We start from the raw sequence: 15,930 nt of genomic DNA, 5'->3' as shown, positions 1-15,930 counted from the left end.
CGTCTTCGTCTGATGCGTGTGTGAGACTGAAGAGACTTATGCTTGAATTGCAAATAGTTAGAAAAGATTTGCCTTGATTTCGGTGACAGCGACTACGACGACTCTCCGCTCGGAGTGCACTCTGTCTTGGACCAGGACGAGGACCCAGACCCGGACCCGGACCCGGACCAACTTGCGGCTTGCCTCTCAATTTGGAGACAGGCAAATGTGTCTGCCGAGGCACTCGAACGATTTGTGGTACTGCATTTGGGCGGTTCTCTGGAATTGCGAATGATTAAATTGAGGCGGTTGAGAGATGCTGCCAGACACTGATGGCTTCACTTGTGTCTGGGGAAACTTTTGAAGATTTAATTTGTTGCAGCCCCATATACGCGTCCTCGAACTCGTACGAGTCTCTGTTCCTGTCTCTGCCCCTGGCATTAAATAAAATGTGAAACAATCAGAAATCAACGCAAAACGCAAGCAAATAAAAATATAAAACATTTGCGGCCATTTGCCGTTAGCCATTTGGCCCACGCACACATTCGAGCACACACACACACACACATATTAGTGTGCAATTTGGCCAAATGTCGCCAACGTGGCAGCCTGTCCTCCGCTCAAAAACTTTCACAATATTTCCGCAAAACAAATTGCGCGTAAAAATGGCAATGCAATTTTTGGTCGTTTGTTGCGGCGGCCGTTGCCAACTGGACGCCAACGCCACATTGCATTCACATTCACATATGTCCTCCTGGTACCCCTTCAGCCCTCAGCGTTCTGCCTTGTGCCTGCTGACTGCTGCCTGCTGCATGCTGCCTGCCGCCTGCGTGTGCGTGTCCTGGCATGGTCCATGTTTCTGTAATGTTTGCCCAATTGAATTTAATAATATTTTCATTTGGATTTTAGTTTAGTTTTTCGTCGAGAGAAAATATTTTTCGTGCCATTTTCACTGGAGCACTCTGGTTGTGGACCCTGCTTCTGACATGTCCTTTCCGAAATGTTTTGTCCGTCCTGCGGCTGCAAATTGCCAAGGGAACTGGTCACGATTGTCCTTCGGCTGGGGTCCCGCTCTGGAGCTAATTGGGTTCGCGTGTTGTGCGGTTAATTCTGATTTCGAATCTGATTCTGATTGTGATTCTGAATATTATGTTACATTCATAATTGGCCTTGTCCTGGAGCAATTATCCTGGAGTGGCCTATCCCGATTATCACGCTCTCTCACTCTCACTCTCTTCCTCTTTCTCGCTCTCTGTAGTGGCTGTAAAAGCAAGGAACTCTTTCAGTGCCTGACTTATGCCTGATCCTGGCCACGGACCAACTATCGCCTCAACAGCTCGTAAAACCAAAGCAGCAAATTAAACTGCCACCATAAAAGGTCTTTTCCCTTCTGCCCGACCCCGTTCCCGTTCCGTTTCCCTTACCCCGGCTGACCATTTCCCTGACCATTAGACTGACCATAAATACAATATTTGATAATTTTATTAACAATTTCGACTGTAAATTGTTTACGACCGAGCAGCTGGGGGGGGGGGAGGTGGAATCGGAGGATCAGGGAAGATGGAGCTTTTTAGGCGTCTGGTGCTGGTGCTGGTCCTGGCGCTGGTGCTGGGGCTGCTTTCGTGCACTTTTTATGTTGCCGCAGAGCGAATGAAATATTCATGTCCTCGGACTATCTCTGTCTTATTCCCAATTCCCCTCTCGTTCTCGCTCGGAACGTAAATTAAATTTAGCTTCGCCCAGAATTCTGTTCAATCAAGCACAAAAAACGCCGCAGACAGACAGACGGACGGACGGACAGACAGACAGAGCGAGGCATAGAGTAGGAATATGAGTAGGATGAGAATGGGAATGGGAATGAGAAATGAAAAGCTTTATCCTTACTATCGTGCATACATATATCCCAGCAGTGGTTTTGTTTTTCTGACTTTGATTTTAACTGCATTAGAGGCCCAGTCCTCAGAACTGGATTCAATTTGTTGCAATGCTATGCTAAAATGCTGAAATCGGGCAGGGATCTGCTGCCAGCCGGAGGTCCTTTTTGTGCAGCTTTTCGCATTAAATTTATGAAATTGTGCGCTTCCTCTTTTTCGGTTATGTTCTCTCAAAACTCAATCATGCCTGCATGTAATATCCTGCCGCCTCCTTAGCTGTGTCCTCCGTCCTCCGTCCTCTGTCCTCTGTCCTTTGCCCTGTCCTGTAGTGGCCTGGCCTGTCCTATCCTGTGTTCTCCGTTGAGCTAGCCCATTTGTTTGAGAAAACTCCGTCTGCAGGTCCTGGTGACATTCATACCCAACAATAACAACACACACAAATCCCGGGGCATGCTATCCGGGCTGGCAGTGCTCACAGTTGGACTTCTGGCCTTCCAGACCTTCTTCTCTTGCGCCTCAGAAGTATGCAGGACAAGTGCAGCAGAATGGAGCAGACCCGAGGGCGAAAGGATTCGAAGGAAGCAATCTTTAACTATGCACTACCTTCCAAGGATTCCAACTTCTTGGGGCGAAATTTCCCTTAAACTTTTCTGTCACATTCCGGGCATATCTTCGCCAAAGTTGCCGGAGGCCAATTTCCAGCCTGTTGATTGCCCATTTAGGAGAAGCCTTCCCCATTGTCCTTCGGCGGATACGTAAAGCGGTGCAGGATCGATCCTGAGACCCTTGTGAAACCCCATTAAGGATTGTGCACAAAAGGCTCTTCTCCGGCCTGTTTTGCTCTTTTCTGATCTACTCGCGGCGTCTTTGACAAATTTCAACCCTGTTGATTGCCCTATTAGGCCCTATGGAGAAAAAACGGAGAAGAAGTGTCCTCAAAAAGAACTCTCGGCGAGTAATTGAATTAAATGGCTGGAGCTGCGGCAAAAAGCAAAGTAAATTAAATAAGTTTTTCATTTTGGGCTGCGGCCAAGTTGCATTGTCAACGCCGTCGTCTGAGTCCTGCCTCTTGTGTCCTGCGATGGGTCGCGCTTTTTGCTTGCCCGCATTTTACGCTTCGCCGGCGGCCTTTGTTGGCAGCAGAGGAGGAGTCGGAGTCGGTGTCGGAGTTGGAGCTGGAGCTGGGGCTGGGGACGAGGCTGGGGCCGGAGCCCGGCCAAAATGCAATGAGCCAAAAGTTGTTTAATGTATGCATTGCCTTGCTGTCCCGCCCTGTTCCTTTTGGGGGCCGCCTGGGGCTGCGGTTAACAGCGCGTCGCAACTTTTCAGATTCGGGTGCGGGTCCGGGTCCGGGGCCAAAGTAACTTTCCGCATAGTACGTAAATTGCAGGATTTTTTGCGGACTCCGCTAATGCTGAGCATACTTTTAGGTGGCTTAGTGGCATTTACACTAATTTCAACTGCAGTCGCAGTCGCAGTCACAGTCGCAGTCGCACGGGCGATGGTGTGATTTATTTGCCGGAAAAGATTACTTACTCGCCCAGTGGTTCCTGGGGGGACGGATGAGAAAGAAGCCTTTTGAAATACCGTTTTGACACTGCTCTGCTCAGCCCTCGACTGCCGCTGACAGCGAAATTGAAATCTGAAAACGAATTTATAATTAGTTTTACTGCTACTTTTTACTGGTACTCGTGCGCTCGTGCTATTGCTGCTATTGCTGCTATTCTATTGGGAGTTTTTCTGGGCTCGACTCAGGTTTGTCTTTTAAATGAAAATTAATTGGAAAATTCGTTAAACACTGTCATTGGCAACAGAGTGAGTGGCAGATTCGCATGCGAATGAAGGGTTCGTTCTGGTTTATGGGTCAATACATGTATTTTGAAGAGTTTTTCTGCTGCTCTTCCAGTTGCAGGGAAACAGCATTAAGCCCGGCCATAAGAGGGAGAGCAAACATTAATTGAAGTGCACTTCCTTTCAATTTTCGGCCAACAAATTACAGAGTATCAACAACAGCAACAGCAACAAGGAGGCATCGCGTTCTTGTTGCTCCGTTTTGCTCTTTCGGCTCATGCTCTTGTTAATTTCATATTTCGAAACATGACACTTTCACACTTTGGCTAATTTAAAAGCATACAAAATTGTTGGTCGACACACGCACGAGGAGAGCAAGAGTTTTGTTGCTGCTTCCTTTCCTCATTTCGTGACGAATGTGCTTTGTTGGTCCTTCTGCTGGTGTTGCATGTGGCACACAATAGGCTGGCAGGAAGGCAGGAATCCTTTCCGCGCATACACACACATGTACGTGCATGTAGGTATACGTGTCCGTGTACGTGTATGCAACGTTGTCGCTCGTTAAATTGTCGCCTGACACCTCGCTAATGTCATCAACATCATCATCGCCATCGCCGTCCACATCCGTAACACCGCCACACCACTCCTCGCAACAGTGGTGCTGTCGTCGTCGTCGTGGCCAGGTCTCGGCCACATTATTACTGTAATTATGTTGGCCGTGTAAACGTCATTAGGCGTTTTAGCGGTGGTCACACTGCACAGGCAGGCGGAACGTGCCACAGCCCATGTTGCACTAACTGCAACTGGAGCTGCAAACGTACTAGGTGTTGAATCTTTCGACACGTTCACCGAAAATTGCAGTGGACAAATTACAGCTGATAGTAGGTGGAAGTGAGGTCCACTAGAGAATACCACGTCCCTAAAAGCAGTCAGTTTTAGGCCCAGGCAGCAGAGATCACCAAAAATTGAATTCAATTTCACACAATCGAACAGATTAAATCGGTTTTCCCTAAAGTCAAAACTTTCCCCTTACACAAAAACCAAAAAAAAACGCCAACCGCCCATCAACAGTTGTTCCCAAAAAAAAAGAAGGGAATATCCCATTACCATTAGCTCTAAAATTTATGTGCTGGCATTTTTTGAAAACATTTCGTTGTCGCTGCTTTAATTGATAGATAAAAATGGCTGACCATTAAACAAATGCGGACCAGGCCGGCGAGGCCAATTCATTTGGCAATTAAAACAAGCTGCGGCCAAAACGAGCATCAGAAGAAATCAGAAAAAAATGGGAGAGCTCCGACTGCAACTGAAACAGAAACTATAAAATGCAAATCAGTTGCATATGTGTGTACAAATATATATAATTCATTTGTTGAAACCATTTGCCGGCCATTTCCTGGGCAATTTTTTTCGTTTGGCCAGAAGAAATATGTTGTCCTTTTAGGCGTTGACAAATCGACTCTCACACTCATTCCTAAAAGTATGCAACAAGCAAAAAGCAGCAGATGCAAAGCCAAAGCCAGTGGCACTGTCACTGCCACTTTCAAAGCGTACGTATACGTGGCGAGGCGAGGCGGGAATAATAATTTTTGGCACGACTGCCATGTTAACATGTCCCCAGACACGTATGTAGTACCCGTAGTCCTCTGCCTCTGCCTCATCTGCCTCTCCCCAGAATACGTGGAACGTTGCATACTTCCCTGCGCGAGTTTATTATGTGCGAGAGAGTGTGTATGTGTGTGTGTGTGTGTGTGTGTGTGTGTGTGTGTGCCCTGGCTGCATTTCAACGCCCCTGTCCGGGTGGCTCCCCGGGCTCACGGGTTGCCCTTGCGGCTTGTATAACCATTAGTGAACACGGGTAGCTCTGATTACCCTCAGATCCACTGGGCCCGCGCCCCATCGCCACAACAGGTCCCTCCCAGGAGAGTCTTGGTTGCATTTACATTTGCATTTGCATTGAAATACATAAATACGTGCGCGGCTTTTGGGGCGGCAGACAAATTACTTTTTAAATGCACTGTAAGCCCTTCAATTGTAATTGGCCGTCCTGTGGTCTGAAACTTTGCCAAAAAAGAAGGGAGAAGCATTATTGAACAGAGCGAAGAGAGAGAGAGAGAGGGAGAGAGAGACCAGAACTTTGAGCGAGTGGCATTAAAAAACAATAAAAAATATTTCCCAGAGGCGAAAAGGCTAAGGACGAAGGCCCATCTAATGGCGTCACGTTTGTGCCGCCCGAAAAGTGGCATGCAACATGCGATTGCTGCCAAAAGTGCCGCCTGGCACGAGTCCAGGAACAAGGACCCAGGCATCCAGGCACCAAGCACCAGGCACCAGCCACCGGGGAAGACCTCTCTTGTTAGTTGGCTTGTTAGTTGGCAGCCAAAAACGGCAGCCTGTTGCCTGTTGCATTCCCCACTGAGGCACGACGACGATTCGTTCTCGTTAGGCGTGCTGCCAGCTCGCACTCGCCTCCTTCTAAGGCTCTGTGTCTGTGACTCCAACTGCTACTGCTACTGGGCCTGGGCCCTGGGCCATGGGCCATGGGCCTGGGACTGTGTGTCGTGTTGAATTTTTCATTTCATTTGGCGGCAGCAATTCACTTGAATGGGATCTTCGTGTCGTCGTCGTCGTCGTAGTCGTCTTCGTCAAGCGGAAGCGGAAGTGAACAGGCCAAACAACTGCACACGTATTCTCATAGCATATAATAAACGTTTATATTGACTCATACTGACTGCCGCCTGCCTGACAGACTGCCACCATAATTCCCCCCGAAAACAGCGACGATTTTGTGGCTTTTTTTTTGTATTTTCCGGTTTTGAAACATCCAGAAGCCTTGAGGAATAAGCAGACATGAGGAGGATTATTTGGCAATTAGATTGACGTTAATGAATTAATTTATGAGCTCTTGCGGCTCCCTGCCCGCCTAATGTTGAGCTTGTGGCATGGTTTTCAGCTGGTCGGCGACAATTAGTTGCGCAGATTAGCAATGGATAATGGAGGTTTATCGCTTTCAATGGGATTGCCAATTGTGGCTGCAGTTTCTTCAAGCAGCCGCAGCCGCCGAGGGTTCCCTCAGAACTTGCTCAGAATCTCAGCTGCCTTTAAAGGCGGCAATGTATTTTCACTTGATACGAGTATAGAAAATAGCTCGCTCTGGCCCTGGCCCTGGCCCTGTCACGTCTAATGTTCTAATGAAGCTCATTAAAACCTATTACACAGGAGCTGGCAAACATCAAGGGGCTATGTTAAGGCCAACATAAAAAGTTTCACATTCCCAAGAATAGCCTTGATTCCACTCCCACTGCAACCGGTCTATCCGCTCATGGCCTTTTGCATAAACTCGAGTTTCATATTTCATTAATTAAAATTATGTTCGGAGAATAGCAGATAACTGCCATACTACGTGCAGCACCTGTTTTGTTGTAGTCTCATTAACAGGGCACACCCACCCACACAAACACACACACACGACGCCCAGAGGGGCGAGGTGGGTGCAGAGGAGAGCTAGAATTATGCAATACAATATCATTGTTACTTTGATTAATGATTTGCAAAATCATAAAAGCATTTCTGCTTCCTGCCAGCTCCTCCCCCCCGCCCCCCTTCACATTCATCATCTTCATCCCGAGCAGCAGCAGCAGGCGAAAAGGTTTCCCATTACAAAAACGGTCTTAATTAGAACAAAAACCAAATGTTACCGAATATTGGAAATGTCTATTCAAATCAAATTGTAATACGTAAGCTGAGACCTCTTCGGGTGGGGACATGGGGAGTGCGAAATGTGAAGCCTGCCATTATTATGCTAATTAATTGACATCAAAAGCAAAGAAGAAGGAAGGGTCCGGGCCTAGTCGTGCTCAGGACTCTGAGTGCTTTGTTCCCAGTATTTACGAGTATTTCGATATCAATGAGAGACGACGACAATGGATGACATCGGAGTCGCTGGGTTAAGATAGGGAACGGTAACGGAAAGGGGAACGGGTGAAAGGGGAGCGGACCGGAGTGGAGCGGAGCGGAGCCCAGGCCATAAGCTGCTTTCAATAGAAATGCAAATTCAAGTACGCGTATGCCAATTATTTTGATATATACTTATTTTTCGTATATAATTATATTATAATAATAATGAGCAGCAGCTCCACAAAGGACGAAAATCGAGGGGGATGGGCGCCCCCAGCGGGCAGGTATTCGTAGTTCGCTATCATCATCACAAAATAATGGCCTGTAATAGGATTTCCTGTTCCCGGGAGTAGAGCGAATAAAAAGGAAAACGGAAAAGCCTCCTATAAATATGGAATGCCAGTTAGCCTCACTCCCACCTAATTCGCTCCCGGCCCTCTTATATTCCAGGGTGCATCCTCCAGCCTGGTCGTCAAATACGCCGACACAGAGAAGGAACGACAAATCAGGCGCATGCAACAAATGGCCGGTCATATGAACCTGCTGAATCCGTTTGTCTTTAATCAGTTCAGCCCGTACGGCGCCTACGCTCAGGTAAGTGGGATGCAGCTCCAGCTCCAGCTCCATCTCCTCTTACGCCCACCATCTTTTTTCGAATCTCTACAGCAACAGCAGCAAGCCGCTCTGATGGCTGCCGCTGCCACCGCGCCTGGCTCGGCAGCCGCCTACATGAACCCCATGGCCGCCCTGGCAACGCAAATACCTCATGGCTTGAACGGCACCGGACAGCCGCCCTCTTTGCCCTCGCCGACCATGCCCAACTTCAGCATGGGCGCCAACACGCCCAACGGCCAGCCCGGCGGAGCTGCCGCGGCTGCAGCAGCTGCTGCGGCGGACGGGGTCTTCACGAACGGCATTCCACAAACGGCATTCCCAGGACGTAAGTACCAGCGAATCCAAAGCTTACTTTGGGGCTCCTTTACCAAGAAAATCGGTTATAAGTTGGCCCAATCTGTACACGACTCCACGTACGTATTCCTGGAATTTTCATCAATCCTTCTCATTGCAGATCCGCTGCATTTGACTATACCACCACAAGGTCTGCCAAACGGCGATGCTGCTACTCTGCAACATGCCTTCCCTGGGCTGCCACCGTTTCCAGGAGTTGGTAAGTGTCCCCCAGCTGGCGCACACTAAGTCTTTACTCCTAGCTCTAAGATCTAAGAATATCTAGGTTAGGCACCACAAAAAAGGCATTAATTGGAATTAGCTCAAACTCCCAAAATCATTGCGTCCTCATTCTGCACACTCGAAACATGTTGCCTTGTCATTGAGCCGCGTTCAGTCTCATAATTAGCCACAGCATAAGCATTGCCAGCAGTGGCGTTAAGTATGTGCCATCGTCACCATAGTCATTATCGTTTATACCACCAGATCCATCCAAAGATTCCAAAGAAACCAACAACAACAAAAAAAACAAACCAATCATTCATAATTGTTTTTTATCGAAATAAATAATAATTGTTGTGTCATGCCATAAATATTTACTGTTAGTAAAGTGTTATATAACTCTAACTTTTATATAAATATTTAATTGATTTCCTTTGTTGAACGGAAGCAAGCGAATGTTGCAGAAAGAAAGGAGAGAGATTCTCTAATGCGATTTCTATGCGATTTCACTATCCGTAACTAATGCAAAAGTAACGCCGCTCTATCGCGAATTTCATGCGAATCAACAACGCTTGCTTGGTTCTTTCTGTTGGCTTTTGATTTGAATATGATTGACTTAGTTATTTGATAATTGGTTTACCACAAAAGATGTATTGTTCAATGTTAAACGGTTAACATTTGTTGCTTAAGAGCTGAATTAATTAATTATTTGTTACGTTCTGATGGGAAAAAGTGATATATTAAATATACATATATATGTATCAGCTCATCATTTTGAAAACTCTTTCTCAAGTCCAGCTCCCCTAATGGGCTGGGGTATTAGCATTAATGTGAATATTCTTTTAAAGTGTGTATCATTATTTGTTTATTACTAAACTATAAAATTACTTTACAATTTTAATTATATATATACTACATACATATATACTCGTATGTATACTTAATTGTTGTGTTGTCTTCATAAATGTTTCGGAATTTGTGTAAAAACCAAAAACAAAAATTATCTATATATAATGCAGCCTTCCCCGCCGTCTATGGACAGTTTCCACAAGCTTTACCACCTCCCCTAGCGGCGGTTGCACCCACTCAGCGTGAAGGTAAGCTTTTCATTATTATTTTTTTAATCAAATCCTGTAACACCCGTAACCCCCGTAACACCCGTAACCCTCCTAACCCTCGAAACCGCCTACACGTACTAGTTCGTTCGTTTCCGTTCTCGTAACTCGATATCGTGTTTGATTTTTGCAAAATATCGAATGATACGTTAACAAACAACTGCAAATACTTATTTGTTTTCATCAAGTACTCGTTAATCTTTCGCTCCATGTTTACTTCGATTCATTGTCATCGTGAACATATACATATGTATTTACAATACATATGATACATACACACACAAACCCATGCCACACACAGACACACAGACAATATAATATCGGTCTTCATGGGGCTCGATCAAGCCAATCCTGAAAAGTAATTAATTTTTTTTTTGTTTTGTTCCGAGAGAAATTAAATTTAAAACAAAATCTCATAAAAATTAATTACTTTGCATACAGTGTTCTGGTCCTGTTCCTTTTGCCTTTTGTTTTATTTTGATAAACATTTTATCTCTTTCCACAACCCCTCGAAGGAGAAGAAGGGATGCGAATGAGGACATTCAACCCTTTCGCGCTGGGGGTTGTCGGGCAAGGCGTAAATCGTTTTTAATAGCTGCATTCAAAGGCATTTTATGCCATCGTAAAAATTACATATAAACTGCTTAAAATCATATAAAGACCGTCGGCGTATTTCGAAGACATTTGCTCATAAAATTTTATGTTTCTTTTTCGGTTCGTTTTGTCGTTCCTCCTCTTCTTTTTATTTGGACAGAGACAATAGCACTCCGCCGCCCCCCTTAGTAAAACATTATATAATTTATGTCTGTCTGTGGGTATGCGACTGTGTATTGCAATCTATATGATATCTATGTATGTATGTGAGTGTGCGTATGCGTGCGTGTGTGTGTGTGTGTGTGTGTATACTACCTGTATGCTAACTATAAACCTATCTTGAGTGTAACGTTCTATTTCGATATCTGTTGCGCCGTAGTCTGTTGTATCTCTATGTATCCGTAACCCCTAGAATCCGTCCTGCATGACACTCGCGCACATACAAATATACAGACACTATATCTCATATATACATATATAAATAGAATATACATATTATAACAATCATATGGTAATTTGGGGCTGGAATACTTGGTAGAGACCTAAGCTAAAGTCTATAGTATACATATATTACTAGATTCATTAAGCATTTCTAGACTAAACGAATATAAAAGCCTTTTCGCATATCATTTAGCCTGTTCGTTTGGTTATGGTTTTGTTTCTTAGTTTGCGCCGCCCTCAAAGCGCTTTAGTTTTAGTTGAATCCTCCAGTAAACATGATCAGCCACAGAACACAGATCACAGATCAGAGCACAAATCAAAAAACCCGAAAATCAGAAATCCGAAATCGATCAATTCGAATTCAAACAAAATCAAACGAAACGAAATCAATGCAAACAGAACAAGAACAAGAAAGCAGACATACTCATAAAGTTCGAAATTATGATTTTGCCATCGCTTAATTTCATTCTCTACTTTGTTTCTTTTCTTGTAATGTCTTCTTTTAAGATTTTCTGATGTTCCCAGGATGCTCGATATCCGGTCCAGAGGGCTGCAATCTCTTCATCTACCATTTGCCCCAAGAGTTTGGCGATGCGGAGTTAATGCAAATGTTCCTGCCCTTTGGCAATGTGATCAGCTCCAAGGTCTTCATCGATCGTGCTACAAACCAGAGCAAATGCTTCGGTAGAGTCTCAATATACCCTTAACTATTATATTCAGCTTTGCCTAATCAAATGACTCTCTTTATGTAGGTTTCGTGTCCTTCGATAATCCAGCCAGCGCTCAAGCGGCCATTCAGGCCATGAATGGCTTCCAGATTGGCATGAAAAGACTGAAAGTTCAATTGAAGCGGCCAAAGGATGCCAGTCGACCCTATTAACAATCGGAGTTCCTTAAGTGTAATTCGCAACAACTACAACTACTTCCTGGAGCACCAACAACAGGAGTAGTCGCAGGAGCAGCCATGCCACAAACTACAACACAATTTGCAACAGCAGCAGCAGCAACAGCATCCACAGCAACAGCCACAGCAACAACCACAGTGCACCACTATAGTCACAGAAGCAGCTTTAGGCCACCATTTCCCACTGACAACTCCCCTCATATGCCGTATCAATTCGCCAGCTGGCGAAATGGTACCTACTGCTATCGCTATAGTACCCCCAGAAACATCTCCCCCAGCCCCAAAAGCAACAACAACAGCAACATCAGCAATACCAACAACTGCAGCAAGGACAACAACAACAGCACCAACAACACCACCAGCAGCAGCACCACCACCAACAACAATAGCAGCAACTGCAGCAGCAGAATGGACGATTCCCATCCACATCCAACTCAACCGGACATGGCATCCAATAGCAACCAGAAGAACCTATCCAAAGTGGAACTAGTCGAAAAACTGTTCAAGTGGCAGCAACAAAAGCGAAAGACCTAAAGCCACCAGGACCCACAACAGCAACCATGACAACTGCGACAACAATAACGAGCGACTACTGAAAGGGTGAGCCATTGAGTTCGAGTGATTGGGGATCCCAATCCCCCCCAGCCACTTTAACAAGAAGAAGATCTCTTTCCAAATGGCGATCTGCTTGGAAGAGCTGCCTCGGCGATCTGCTTGGAAGGAGATCTTAACGACAAAACTTGGATCAGCAAACTGATGCTTTACCATTACCTCTTTTCAGATGGTCTTCACCATGCTAAGTGAAAATGATTATAAAAATTAAACACATGCAAAAGCGTGTGTAAAAAAACCTAAAAAATAGTAAACAAACAAAAAAATGTATAATAAAAAAAGAAAATACTTTAGAGCTGAAATTTAAATAGATTTATATATATATACAAAACAGCAGAACATACATGCAACTATATATATATTTATTCGATTATACATGCAGCCGAATGCAGTACTTAAAAAATTAAAGAGAAAACCAACAGAAACAAAATGATAATGATGTTGAGCAGCCCGAAGAAAGAACAAAATTTTTTTGCCAAAATATCGATTTATTATGAATATATATAGACACATAAATATATATATTTATAGAAGCAAGGAACAAACATTGATATTGATAATTTTGTTAAAAAGAAAACAACAAACCACATAACATATGCACACCCAACACACACACCACACACAGGACAAAAAACTTGAGACAAAAACTGACTGGCAAGAGACCAAAATTATCTGGGTTTTCAAATAAACAAAAAAAAAAAACGAAACAAATAATGAATTAAACAAAAAAAAAAAACAAAAAAAAAGAGGGAGATTCGAGTAGAGCAGCAACCATTTTATAAGAAAAATTGGTGATGGGAATTTATTAAATTAACAAAATGCTGCAGAAAACAAAAAAAATTTAAAGAAACCAAATACAAGAGAAAAACTATCAAAACTGAATTTGTTAATCTGATGATGATAAAATCGAATGGAGTTGACAGTTAAACGAGTTAAACGAGAAGGGTGTAGAAGATGGTGTAGATGAGAAGAGGGATTAAATGATAGAGTATAGGCGATGATTGATAGAGGAACATACATAGCTCTGCAACTTTTTAGCATTTAGTGGTAAGCAAAAGGCAGAATGTTCTATATATGCATATACAAGTATATATATATATATATATACACATATACATATATGTATATACATATATGTGTGTGTATGAATGAAAATTAACACAAAAATTCGAATTTAATTAATTTTAAGTAAAACAAAAGGATATAAGAAGTTAGGACTAGACGAGCTCAGAGCAGGCCACTTAATATGCGCAATGCTTTGATGGCTATGTGGAAGGATACGGATACGGATACGTATGGGGAGATGGAGGTGGAGTAGGAATAGGAGAAGATGAAGGACAGAAAGCGCAATATATATATACATATATATGTATATATATACTGAGGTATATATATATATACTGAGGTATATAGTGCTACTGGATAGGTCGAGCCCAGGCCAAATCCCCAAAGGGTGTGCCTGGCCTCGCCGCAAAGCAAAAATATCAATTTTTTTTTATAGTATATAAATGAGAAACTAATCTAACTAATCTAATATGAATTTGTTAGAGCTATTAACGGGAATCGAGAAATCGAATGAAGGAGTAAAAATAAAACTAGCAAAGATAAATTAATACAAATCTCTGAAGCGATCACTTGTGTTGGCCTAAGAACTCTGTTGGAGATATTCTTCTACAATACTAGTTTGCAATTACGAATTCTGTTTTTTTGTTCGTTTTGTTTGGAGTTCGGTTGGGAACTTTTCTAAAACTAATGAAAATCGTAATCGATTTTATAGTATAATAAACTAGTATTTGTATAAAAACAAACAACAAAAATTTTACACTTAAACTTAGCTGCTTGCAACAAAAACAAATACAGGTACTTACAAATATACATACATACATATATATATGTATATATATATATAAAGAAAACGATGCAAGAAACAAAACTAAATAAAAAAACTCAAAAGAATATATGAGCAAAGGTATAAGCTACAAAAGAAACGAAAAGAGAAGCGGAAGAAAACAAAAATTTTGCTAAGAAAGTATATATTCATAACTATAAATATATATACATACATATATATATATATATATATACATATATACACAACAGCAGAAACCCGAAGATTTTGGCCAGTTATTTTCAAGCCCAGCTCCAAGAACCGAACCGAACAGATAATGATACATAAACAGACCCCTAACCATACCCAGACCCAGACCCAGACCCAGATAACAAAAACGTTCAAGTTGACCATAGCGCGCCCTAGCCCGACTAAGAAAACTATTTAACACTTAACAACTTAAAATGATATATATGATTAATTATTGATTATTATTACGATATATGGACAACAATTAAATTAGCATTTTTTATAAAAAACAAAAAAATAATAATAAAAAAAGAACGAAAGGAGCAAAAACTTTTAGCAAAACTAGAGAATTGAACACGTCATTTTGAATTTAATCAACGTTTTGGCCTTTGTTACACACTCTCTAACATAGAACACACCCCAAACACATCCAGAACATACACGAATCTAACTTATTATTATCATATAAAGTAAAAAAAGGAACACAAAAAACGAAAAAAATGAAATCTTTATCCAACATTTACTCAACTCAACAACAGTCTGTTGAATCGAACCATTACCAATTTGACTAAATTAGCAGCAAAACTTGTACAAAAGCAAAGGAAGGGTAGAGAAGAGAAGAGAAGCGTCAAATCTACAGCTAAATATGCCAAAAATGAAAGGATATGGATAAGAAAAGGATGCAGATTAGGTTGAGATAACAAAATGAACAATTATTTAGAGTTTGTATAGAGAAAACAGCTACGTTTAGAGTCGCCTAGTCTGTGGGTCCTGCAGCGGAGTTCTCCACAGTCGAGCGGGACGTATTTGATACTAAAGATATGAAATTTAATTATTACCAAATATATACATACACACATATATATATACATATATTTAAATTTATAAGAAATATGAAAGGGAAATTGTTATCAAAGTTGAAGTTAGTTTTGTTACAAAAGCATAAAATATATCATTTTGTGCAGAGCTATTCTCCCATGAGTTCCCCTCTCAGCAGATATCAATATCAAAATCAGTTTAGTAATGGTTTCAGTTTCAATTACCACCATTGCCAGGCAGATTCATTGGGACAGTATTACGAGTAGATCTCTAGTCTGCTAGCCGAGAAAAGCCCAGAGTAAATGGCAAGTATTATATATATCAGATTCGATTAATTTTACTCCTACTTTTTTTTTCGTACAAAATGTTAAGTCCCAGGCGGAGATATCTTGTAAATATAGAACGGAAAACCTAGAAGCGGATGAAAGTCCCACACAGATGAATGAAACGAATTGAAATCGCAGTTATTTAACATACACATACATAAAATTATAACTATCTACATACAAACATACAAATACATATACAAGTACATATACATACATACATACATATATGCAAAATTATCAAATTGATTTAGAGTCTATCCAAAAGTAGTTGAGCAAGACAGCAAACAATTTGACAGCTTCGAAACGAAATGGATGCTTAACTAGAATT

The 15,930-nt window shown here is 42.3% G+C and overlaps 1 protein-coding gene across 14 annotated transcripts in view; it reads left to right on the top strand.

The window, feature by feature from the left end:
- LOC6601524 (CUGBP Elav-like family member 4) overlaps nt 1-12,603 on the top strand; it is a 138,299-nt gene extending 125,696 nt beyond the window's left edge. For 3 of the 14 annotated variants that reach the window (XR_003409103.1, XR_003409100.1, XR_003409105.1), the window contains 7 exons: nt 7,992-8,135; nt 8,208-8,481; nt 8,611-8,709; nt 9,731-9,808; nt 11,369-11,545; nt 11,614-12,365; nt 12,547-12,603. Coding sequence is in view for 8 of the 14 variants with exons in the window: in XM_026992217.1 (XP_026848018.1) it covers nt 7,992-8,481; nt 8,611-8,709; nt 9,731-9,808; nt 11,369-11,545; nt 11,614-11,741 (972 nt within the window). In the remaining 6 variants the exon portion in view is untranslated. Of the gene's footprint in view, nt 1-7,991; nt 8,482-8,610; nt 8,710-9,730; nt 9,809-11,368; nt 11,546-11,613; nt 12,366-12,546 lie in introns of those variants that run through there. The other 11 variants (XR_003409104.1, XR_003409101.1, XR_003409102.1 and 8 more) reach the window with 5 other exon arrangements.
- The last annotated feature ends 3,327 nt before the right edge of the window (nt 12,604-15,930 follow it).

This window comes from Drosophila persimilis, unplaced genomic scaffold (assembly GCF_003286085.1).
Source record: "Drosophila persimilis strain 14011-0111.01,24,50 unplaced genomic scaffold, DperRS2 tig00000715-arrow-arrow-pilon, whole genome shotgun sequence".
NCBI classification, from domain to species: Eukaryota; Metazoa; Arthropoda; class Insecta; order Diptera; family Drosophilidae; genus Drosophila; species Drosophila persimilis.
This window is presented reverse-complemented; position numbering and strand designations above follow the sequence as displayed.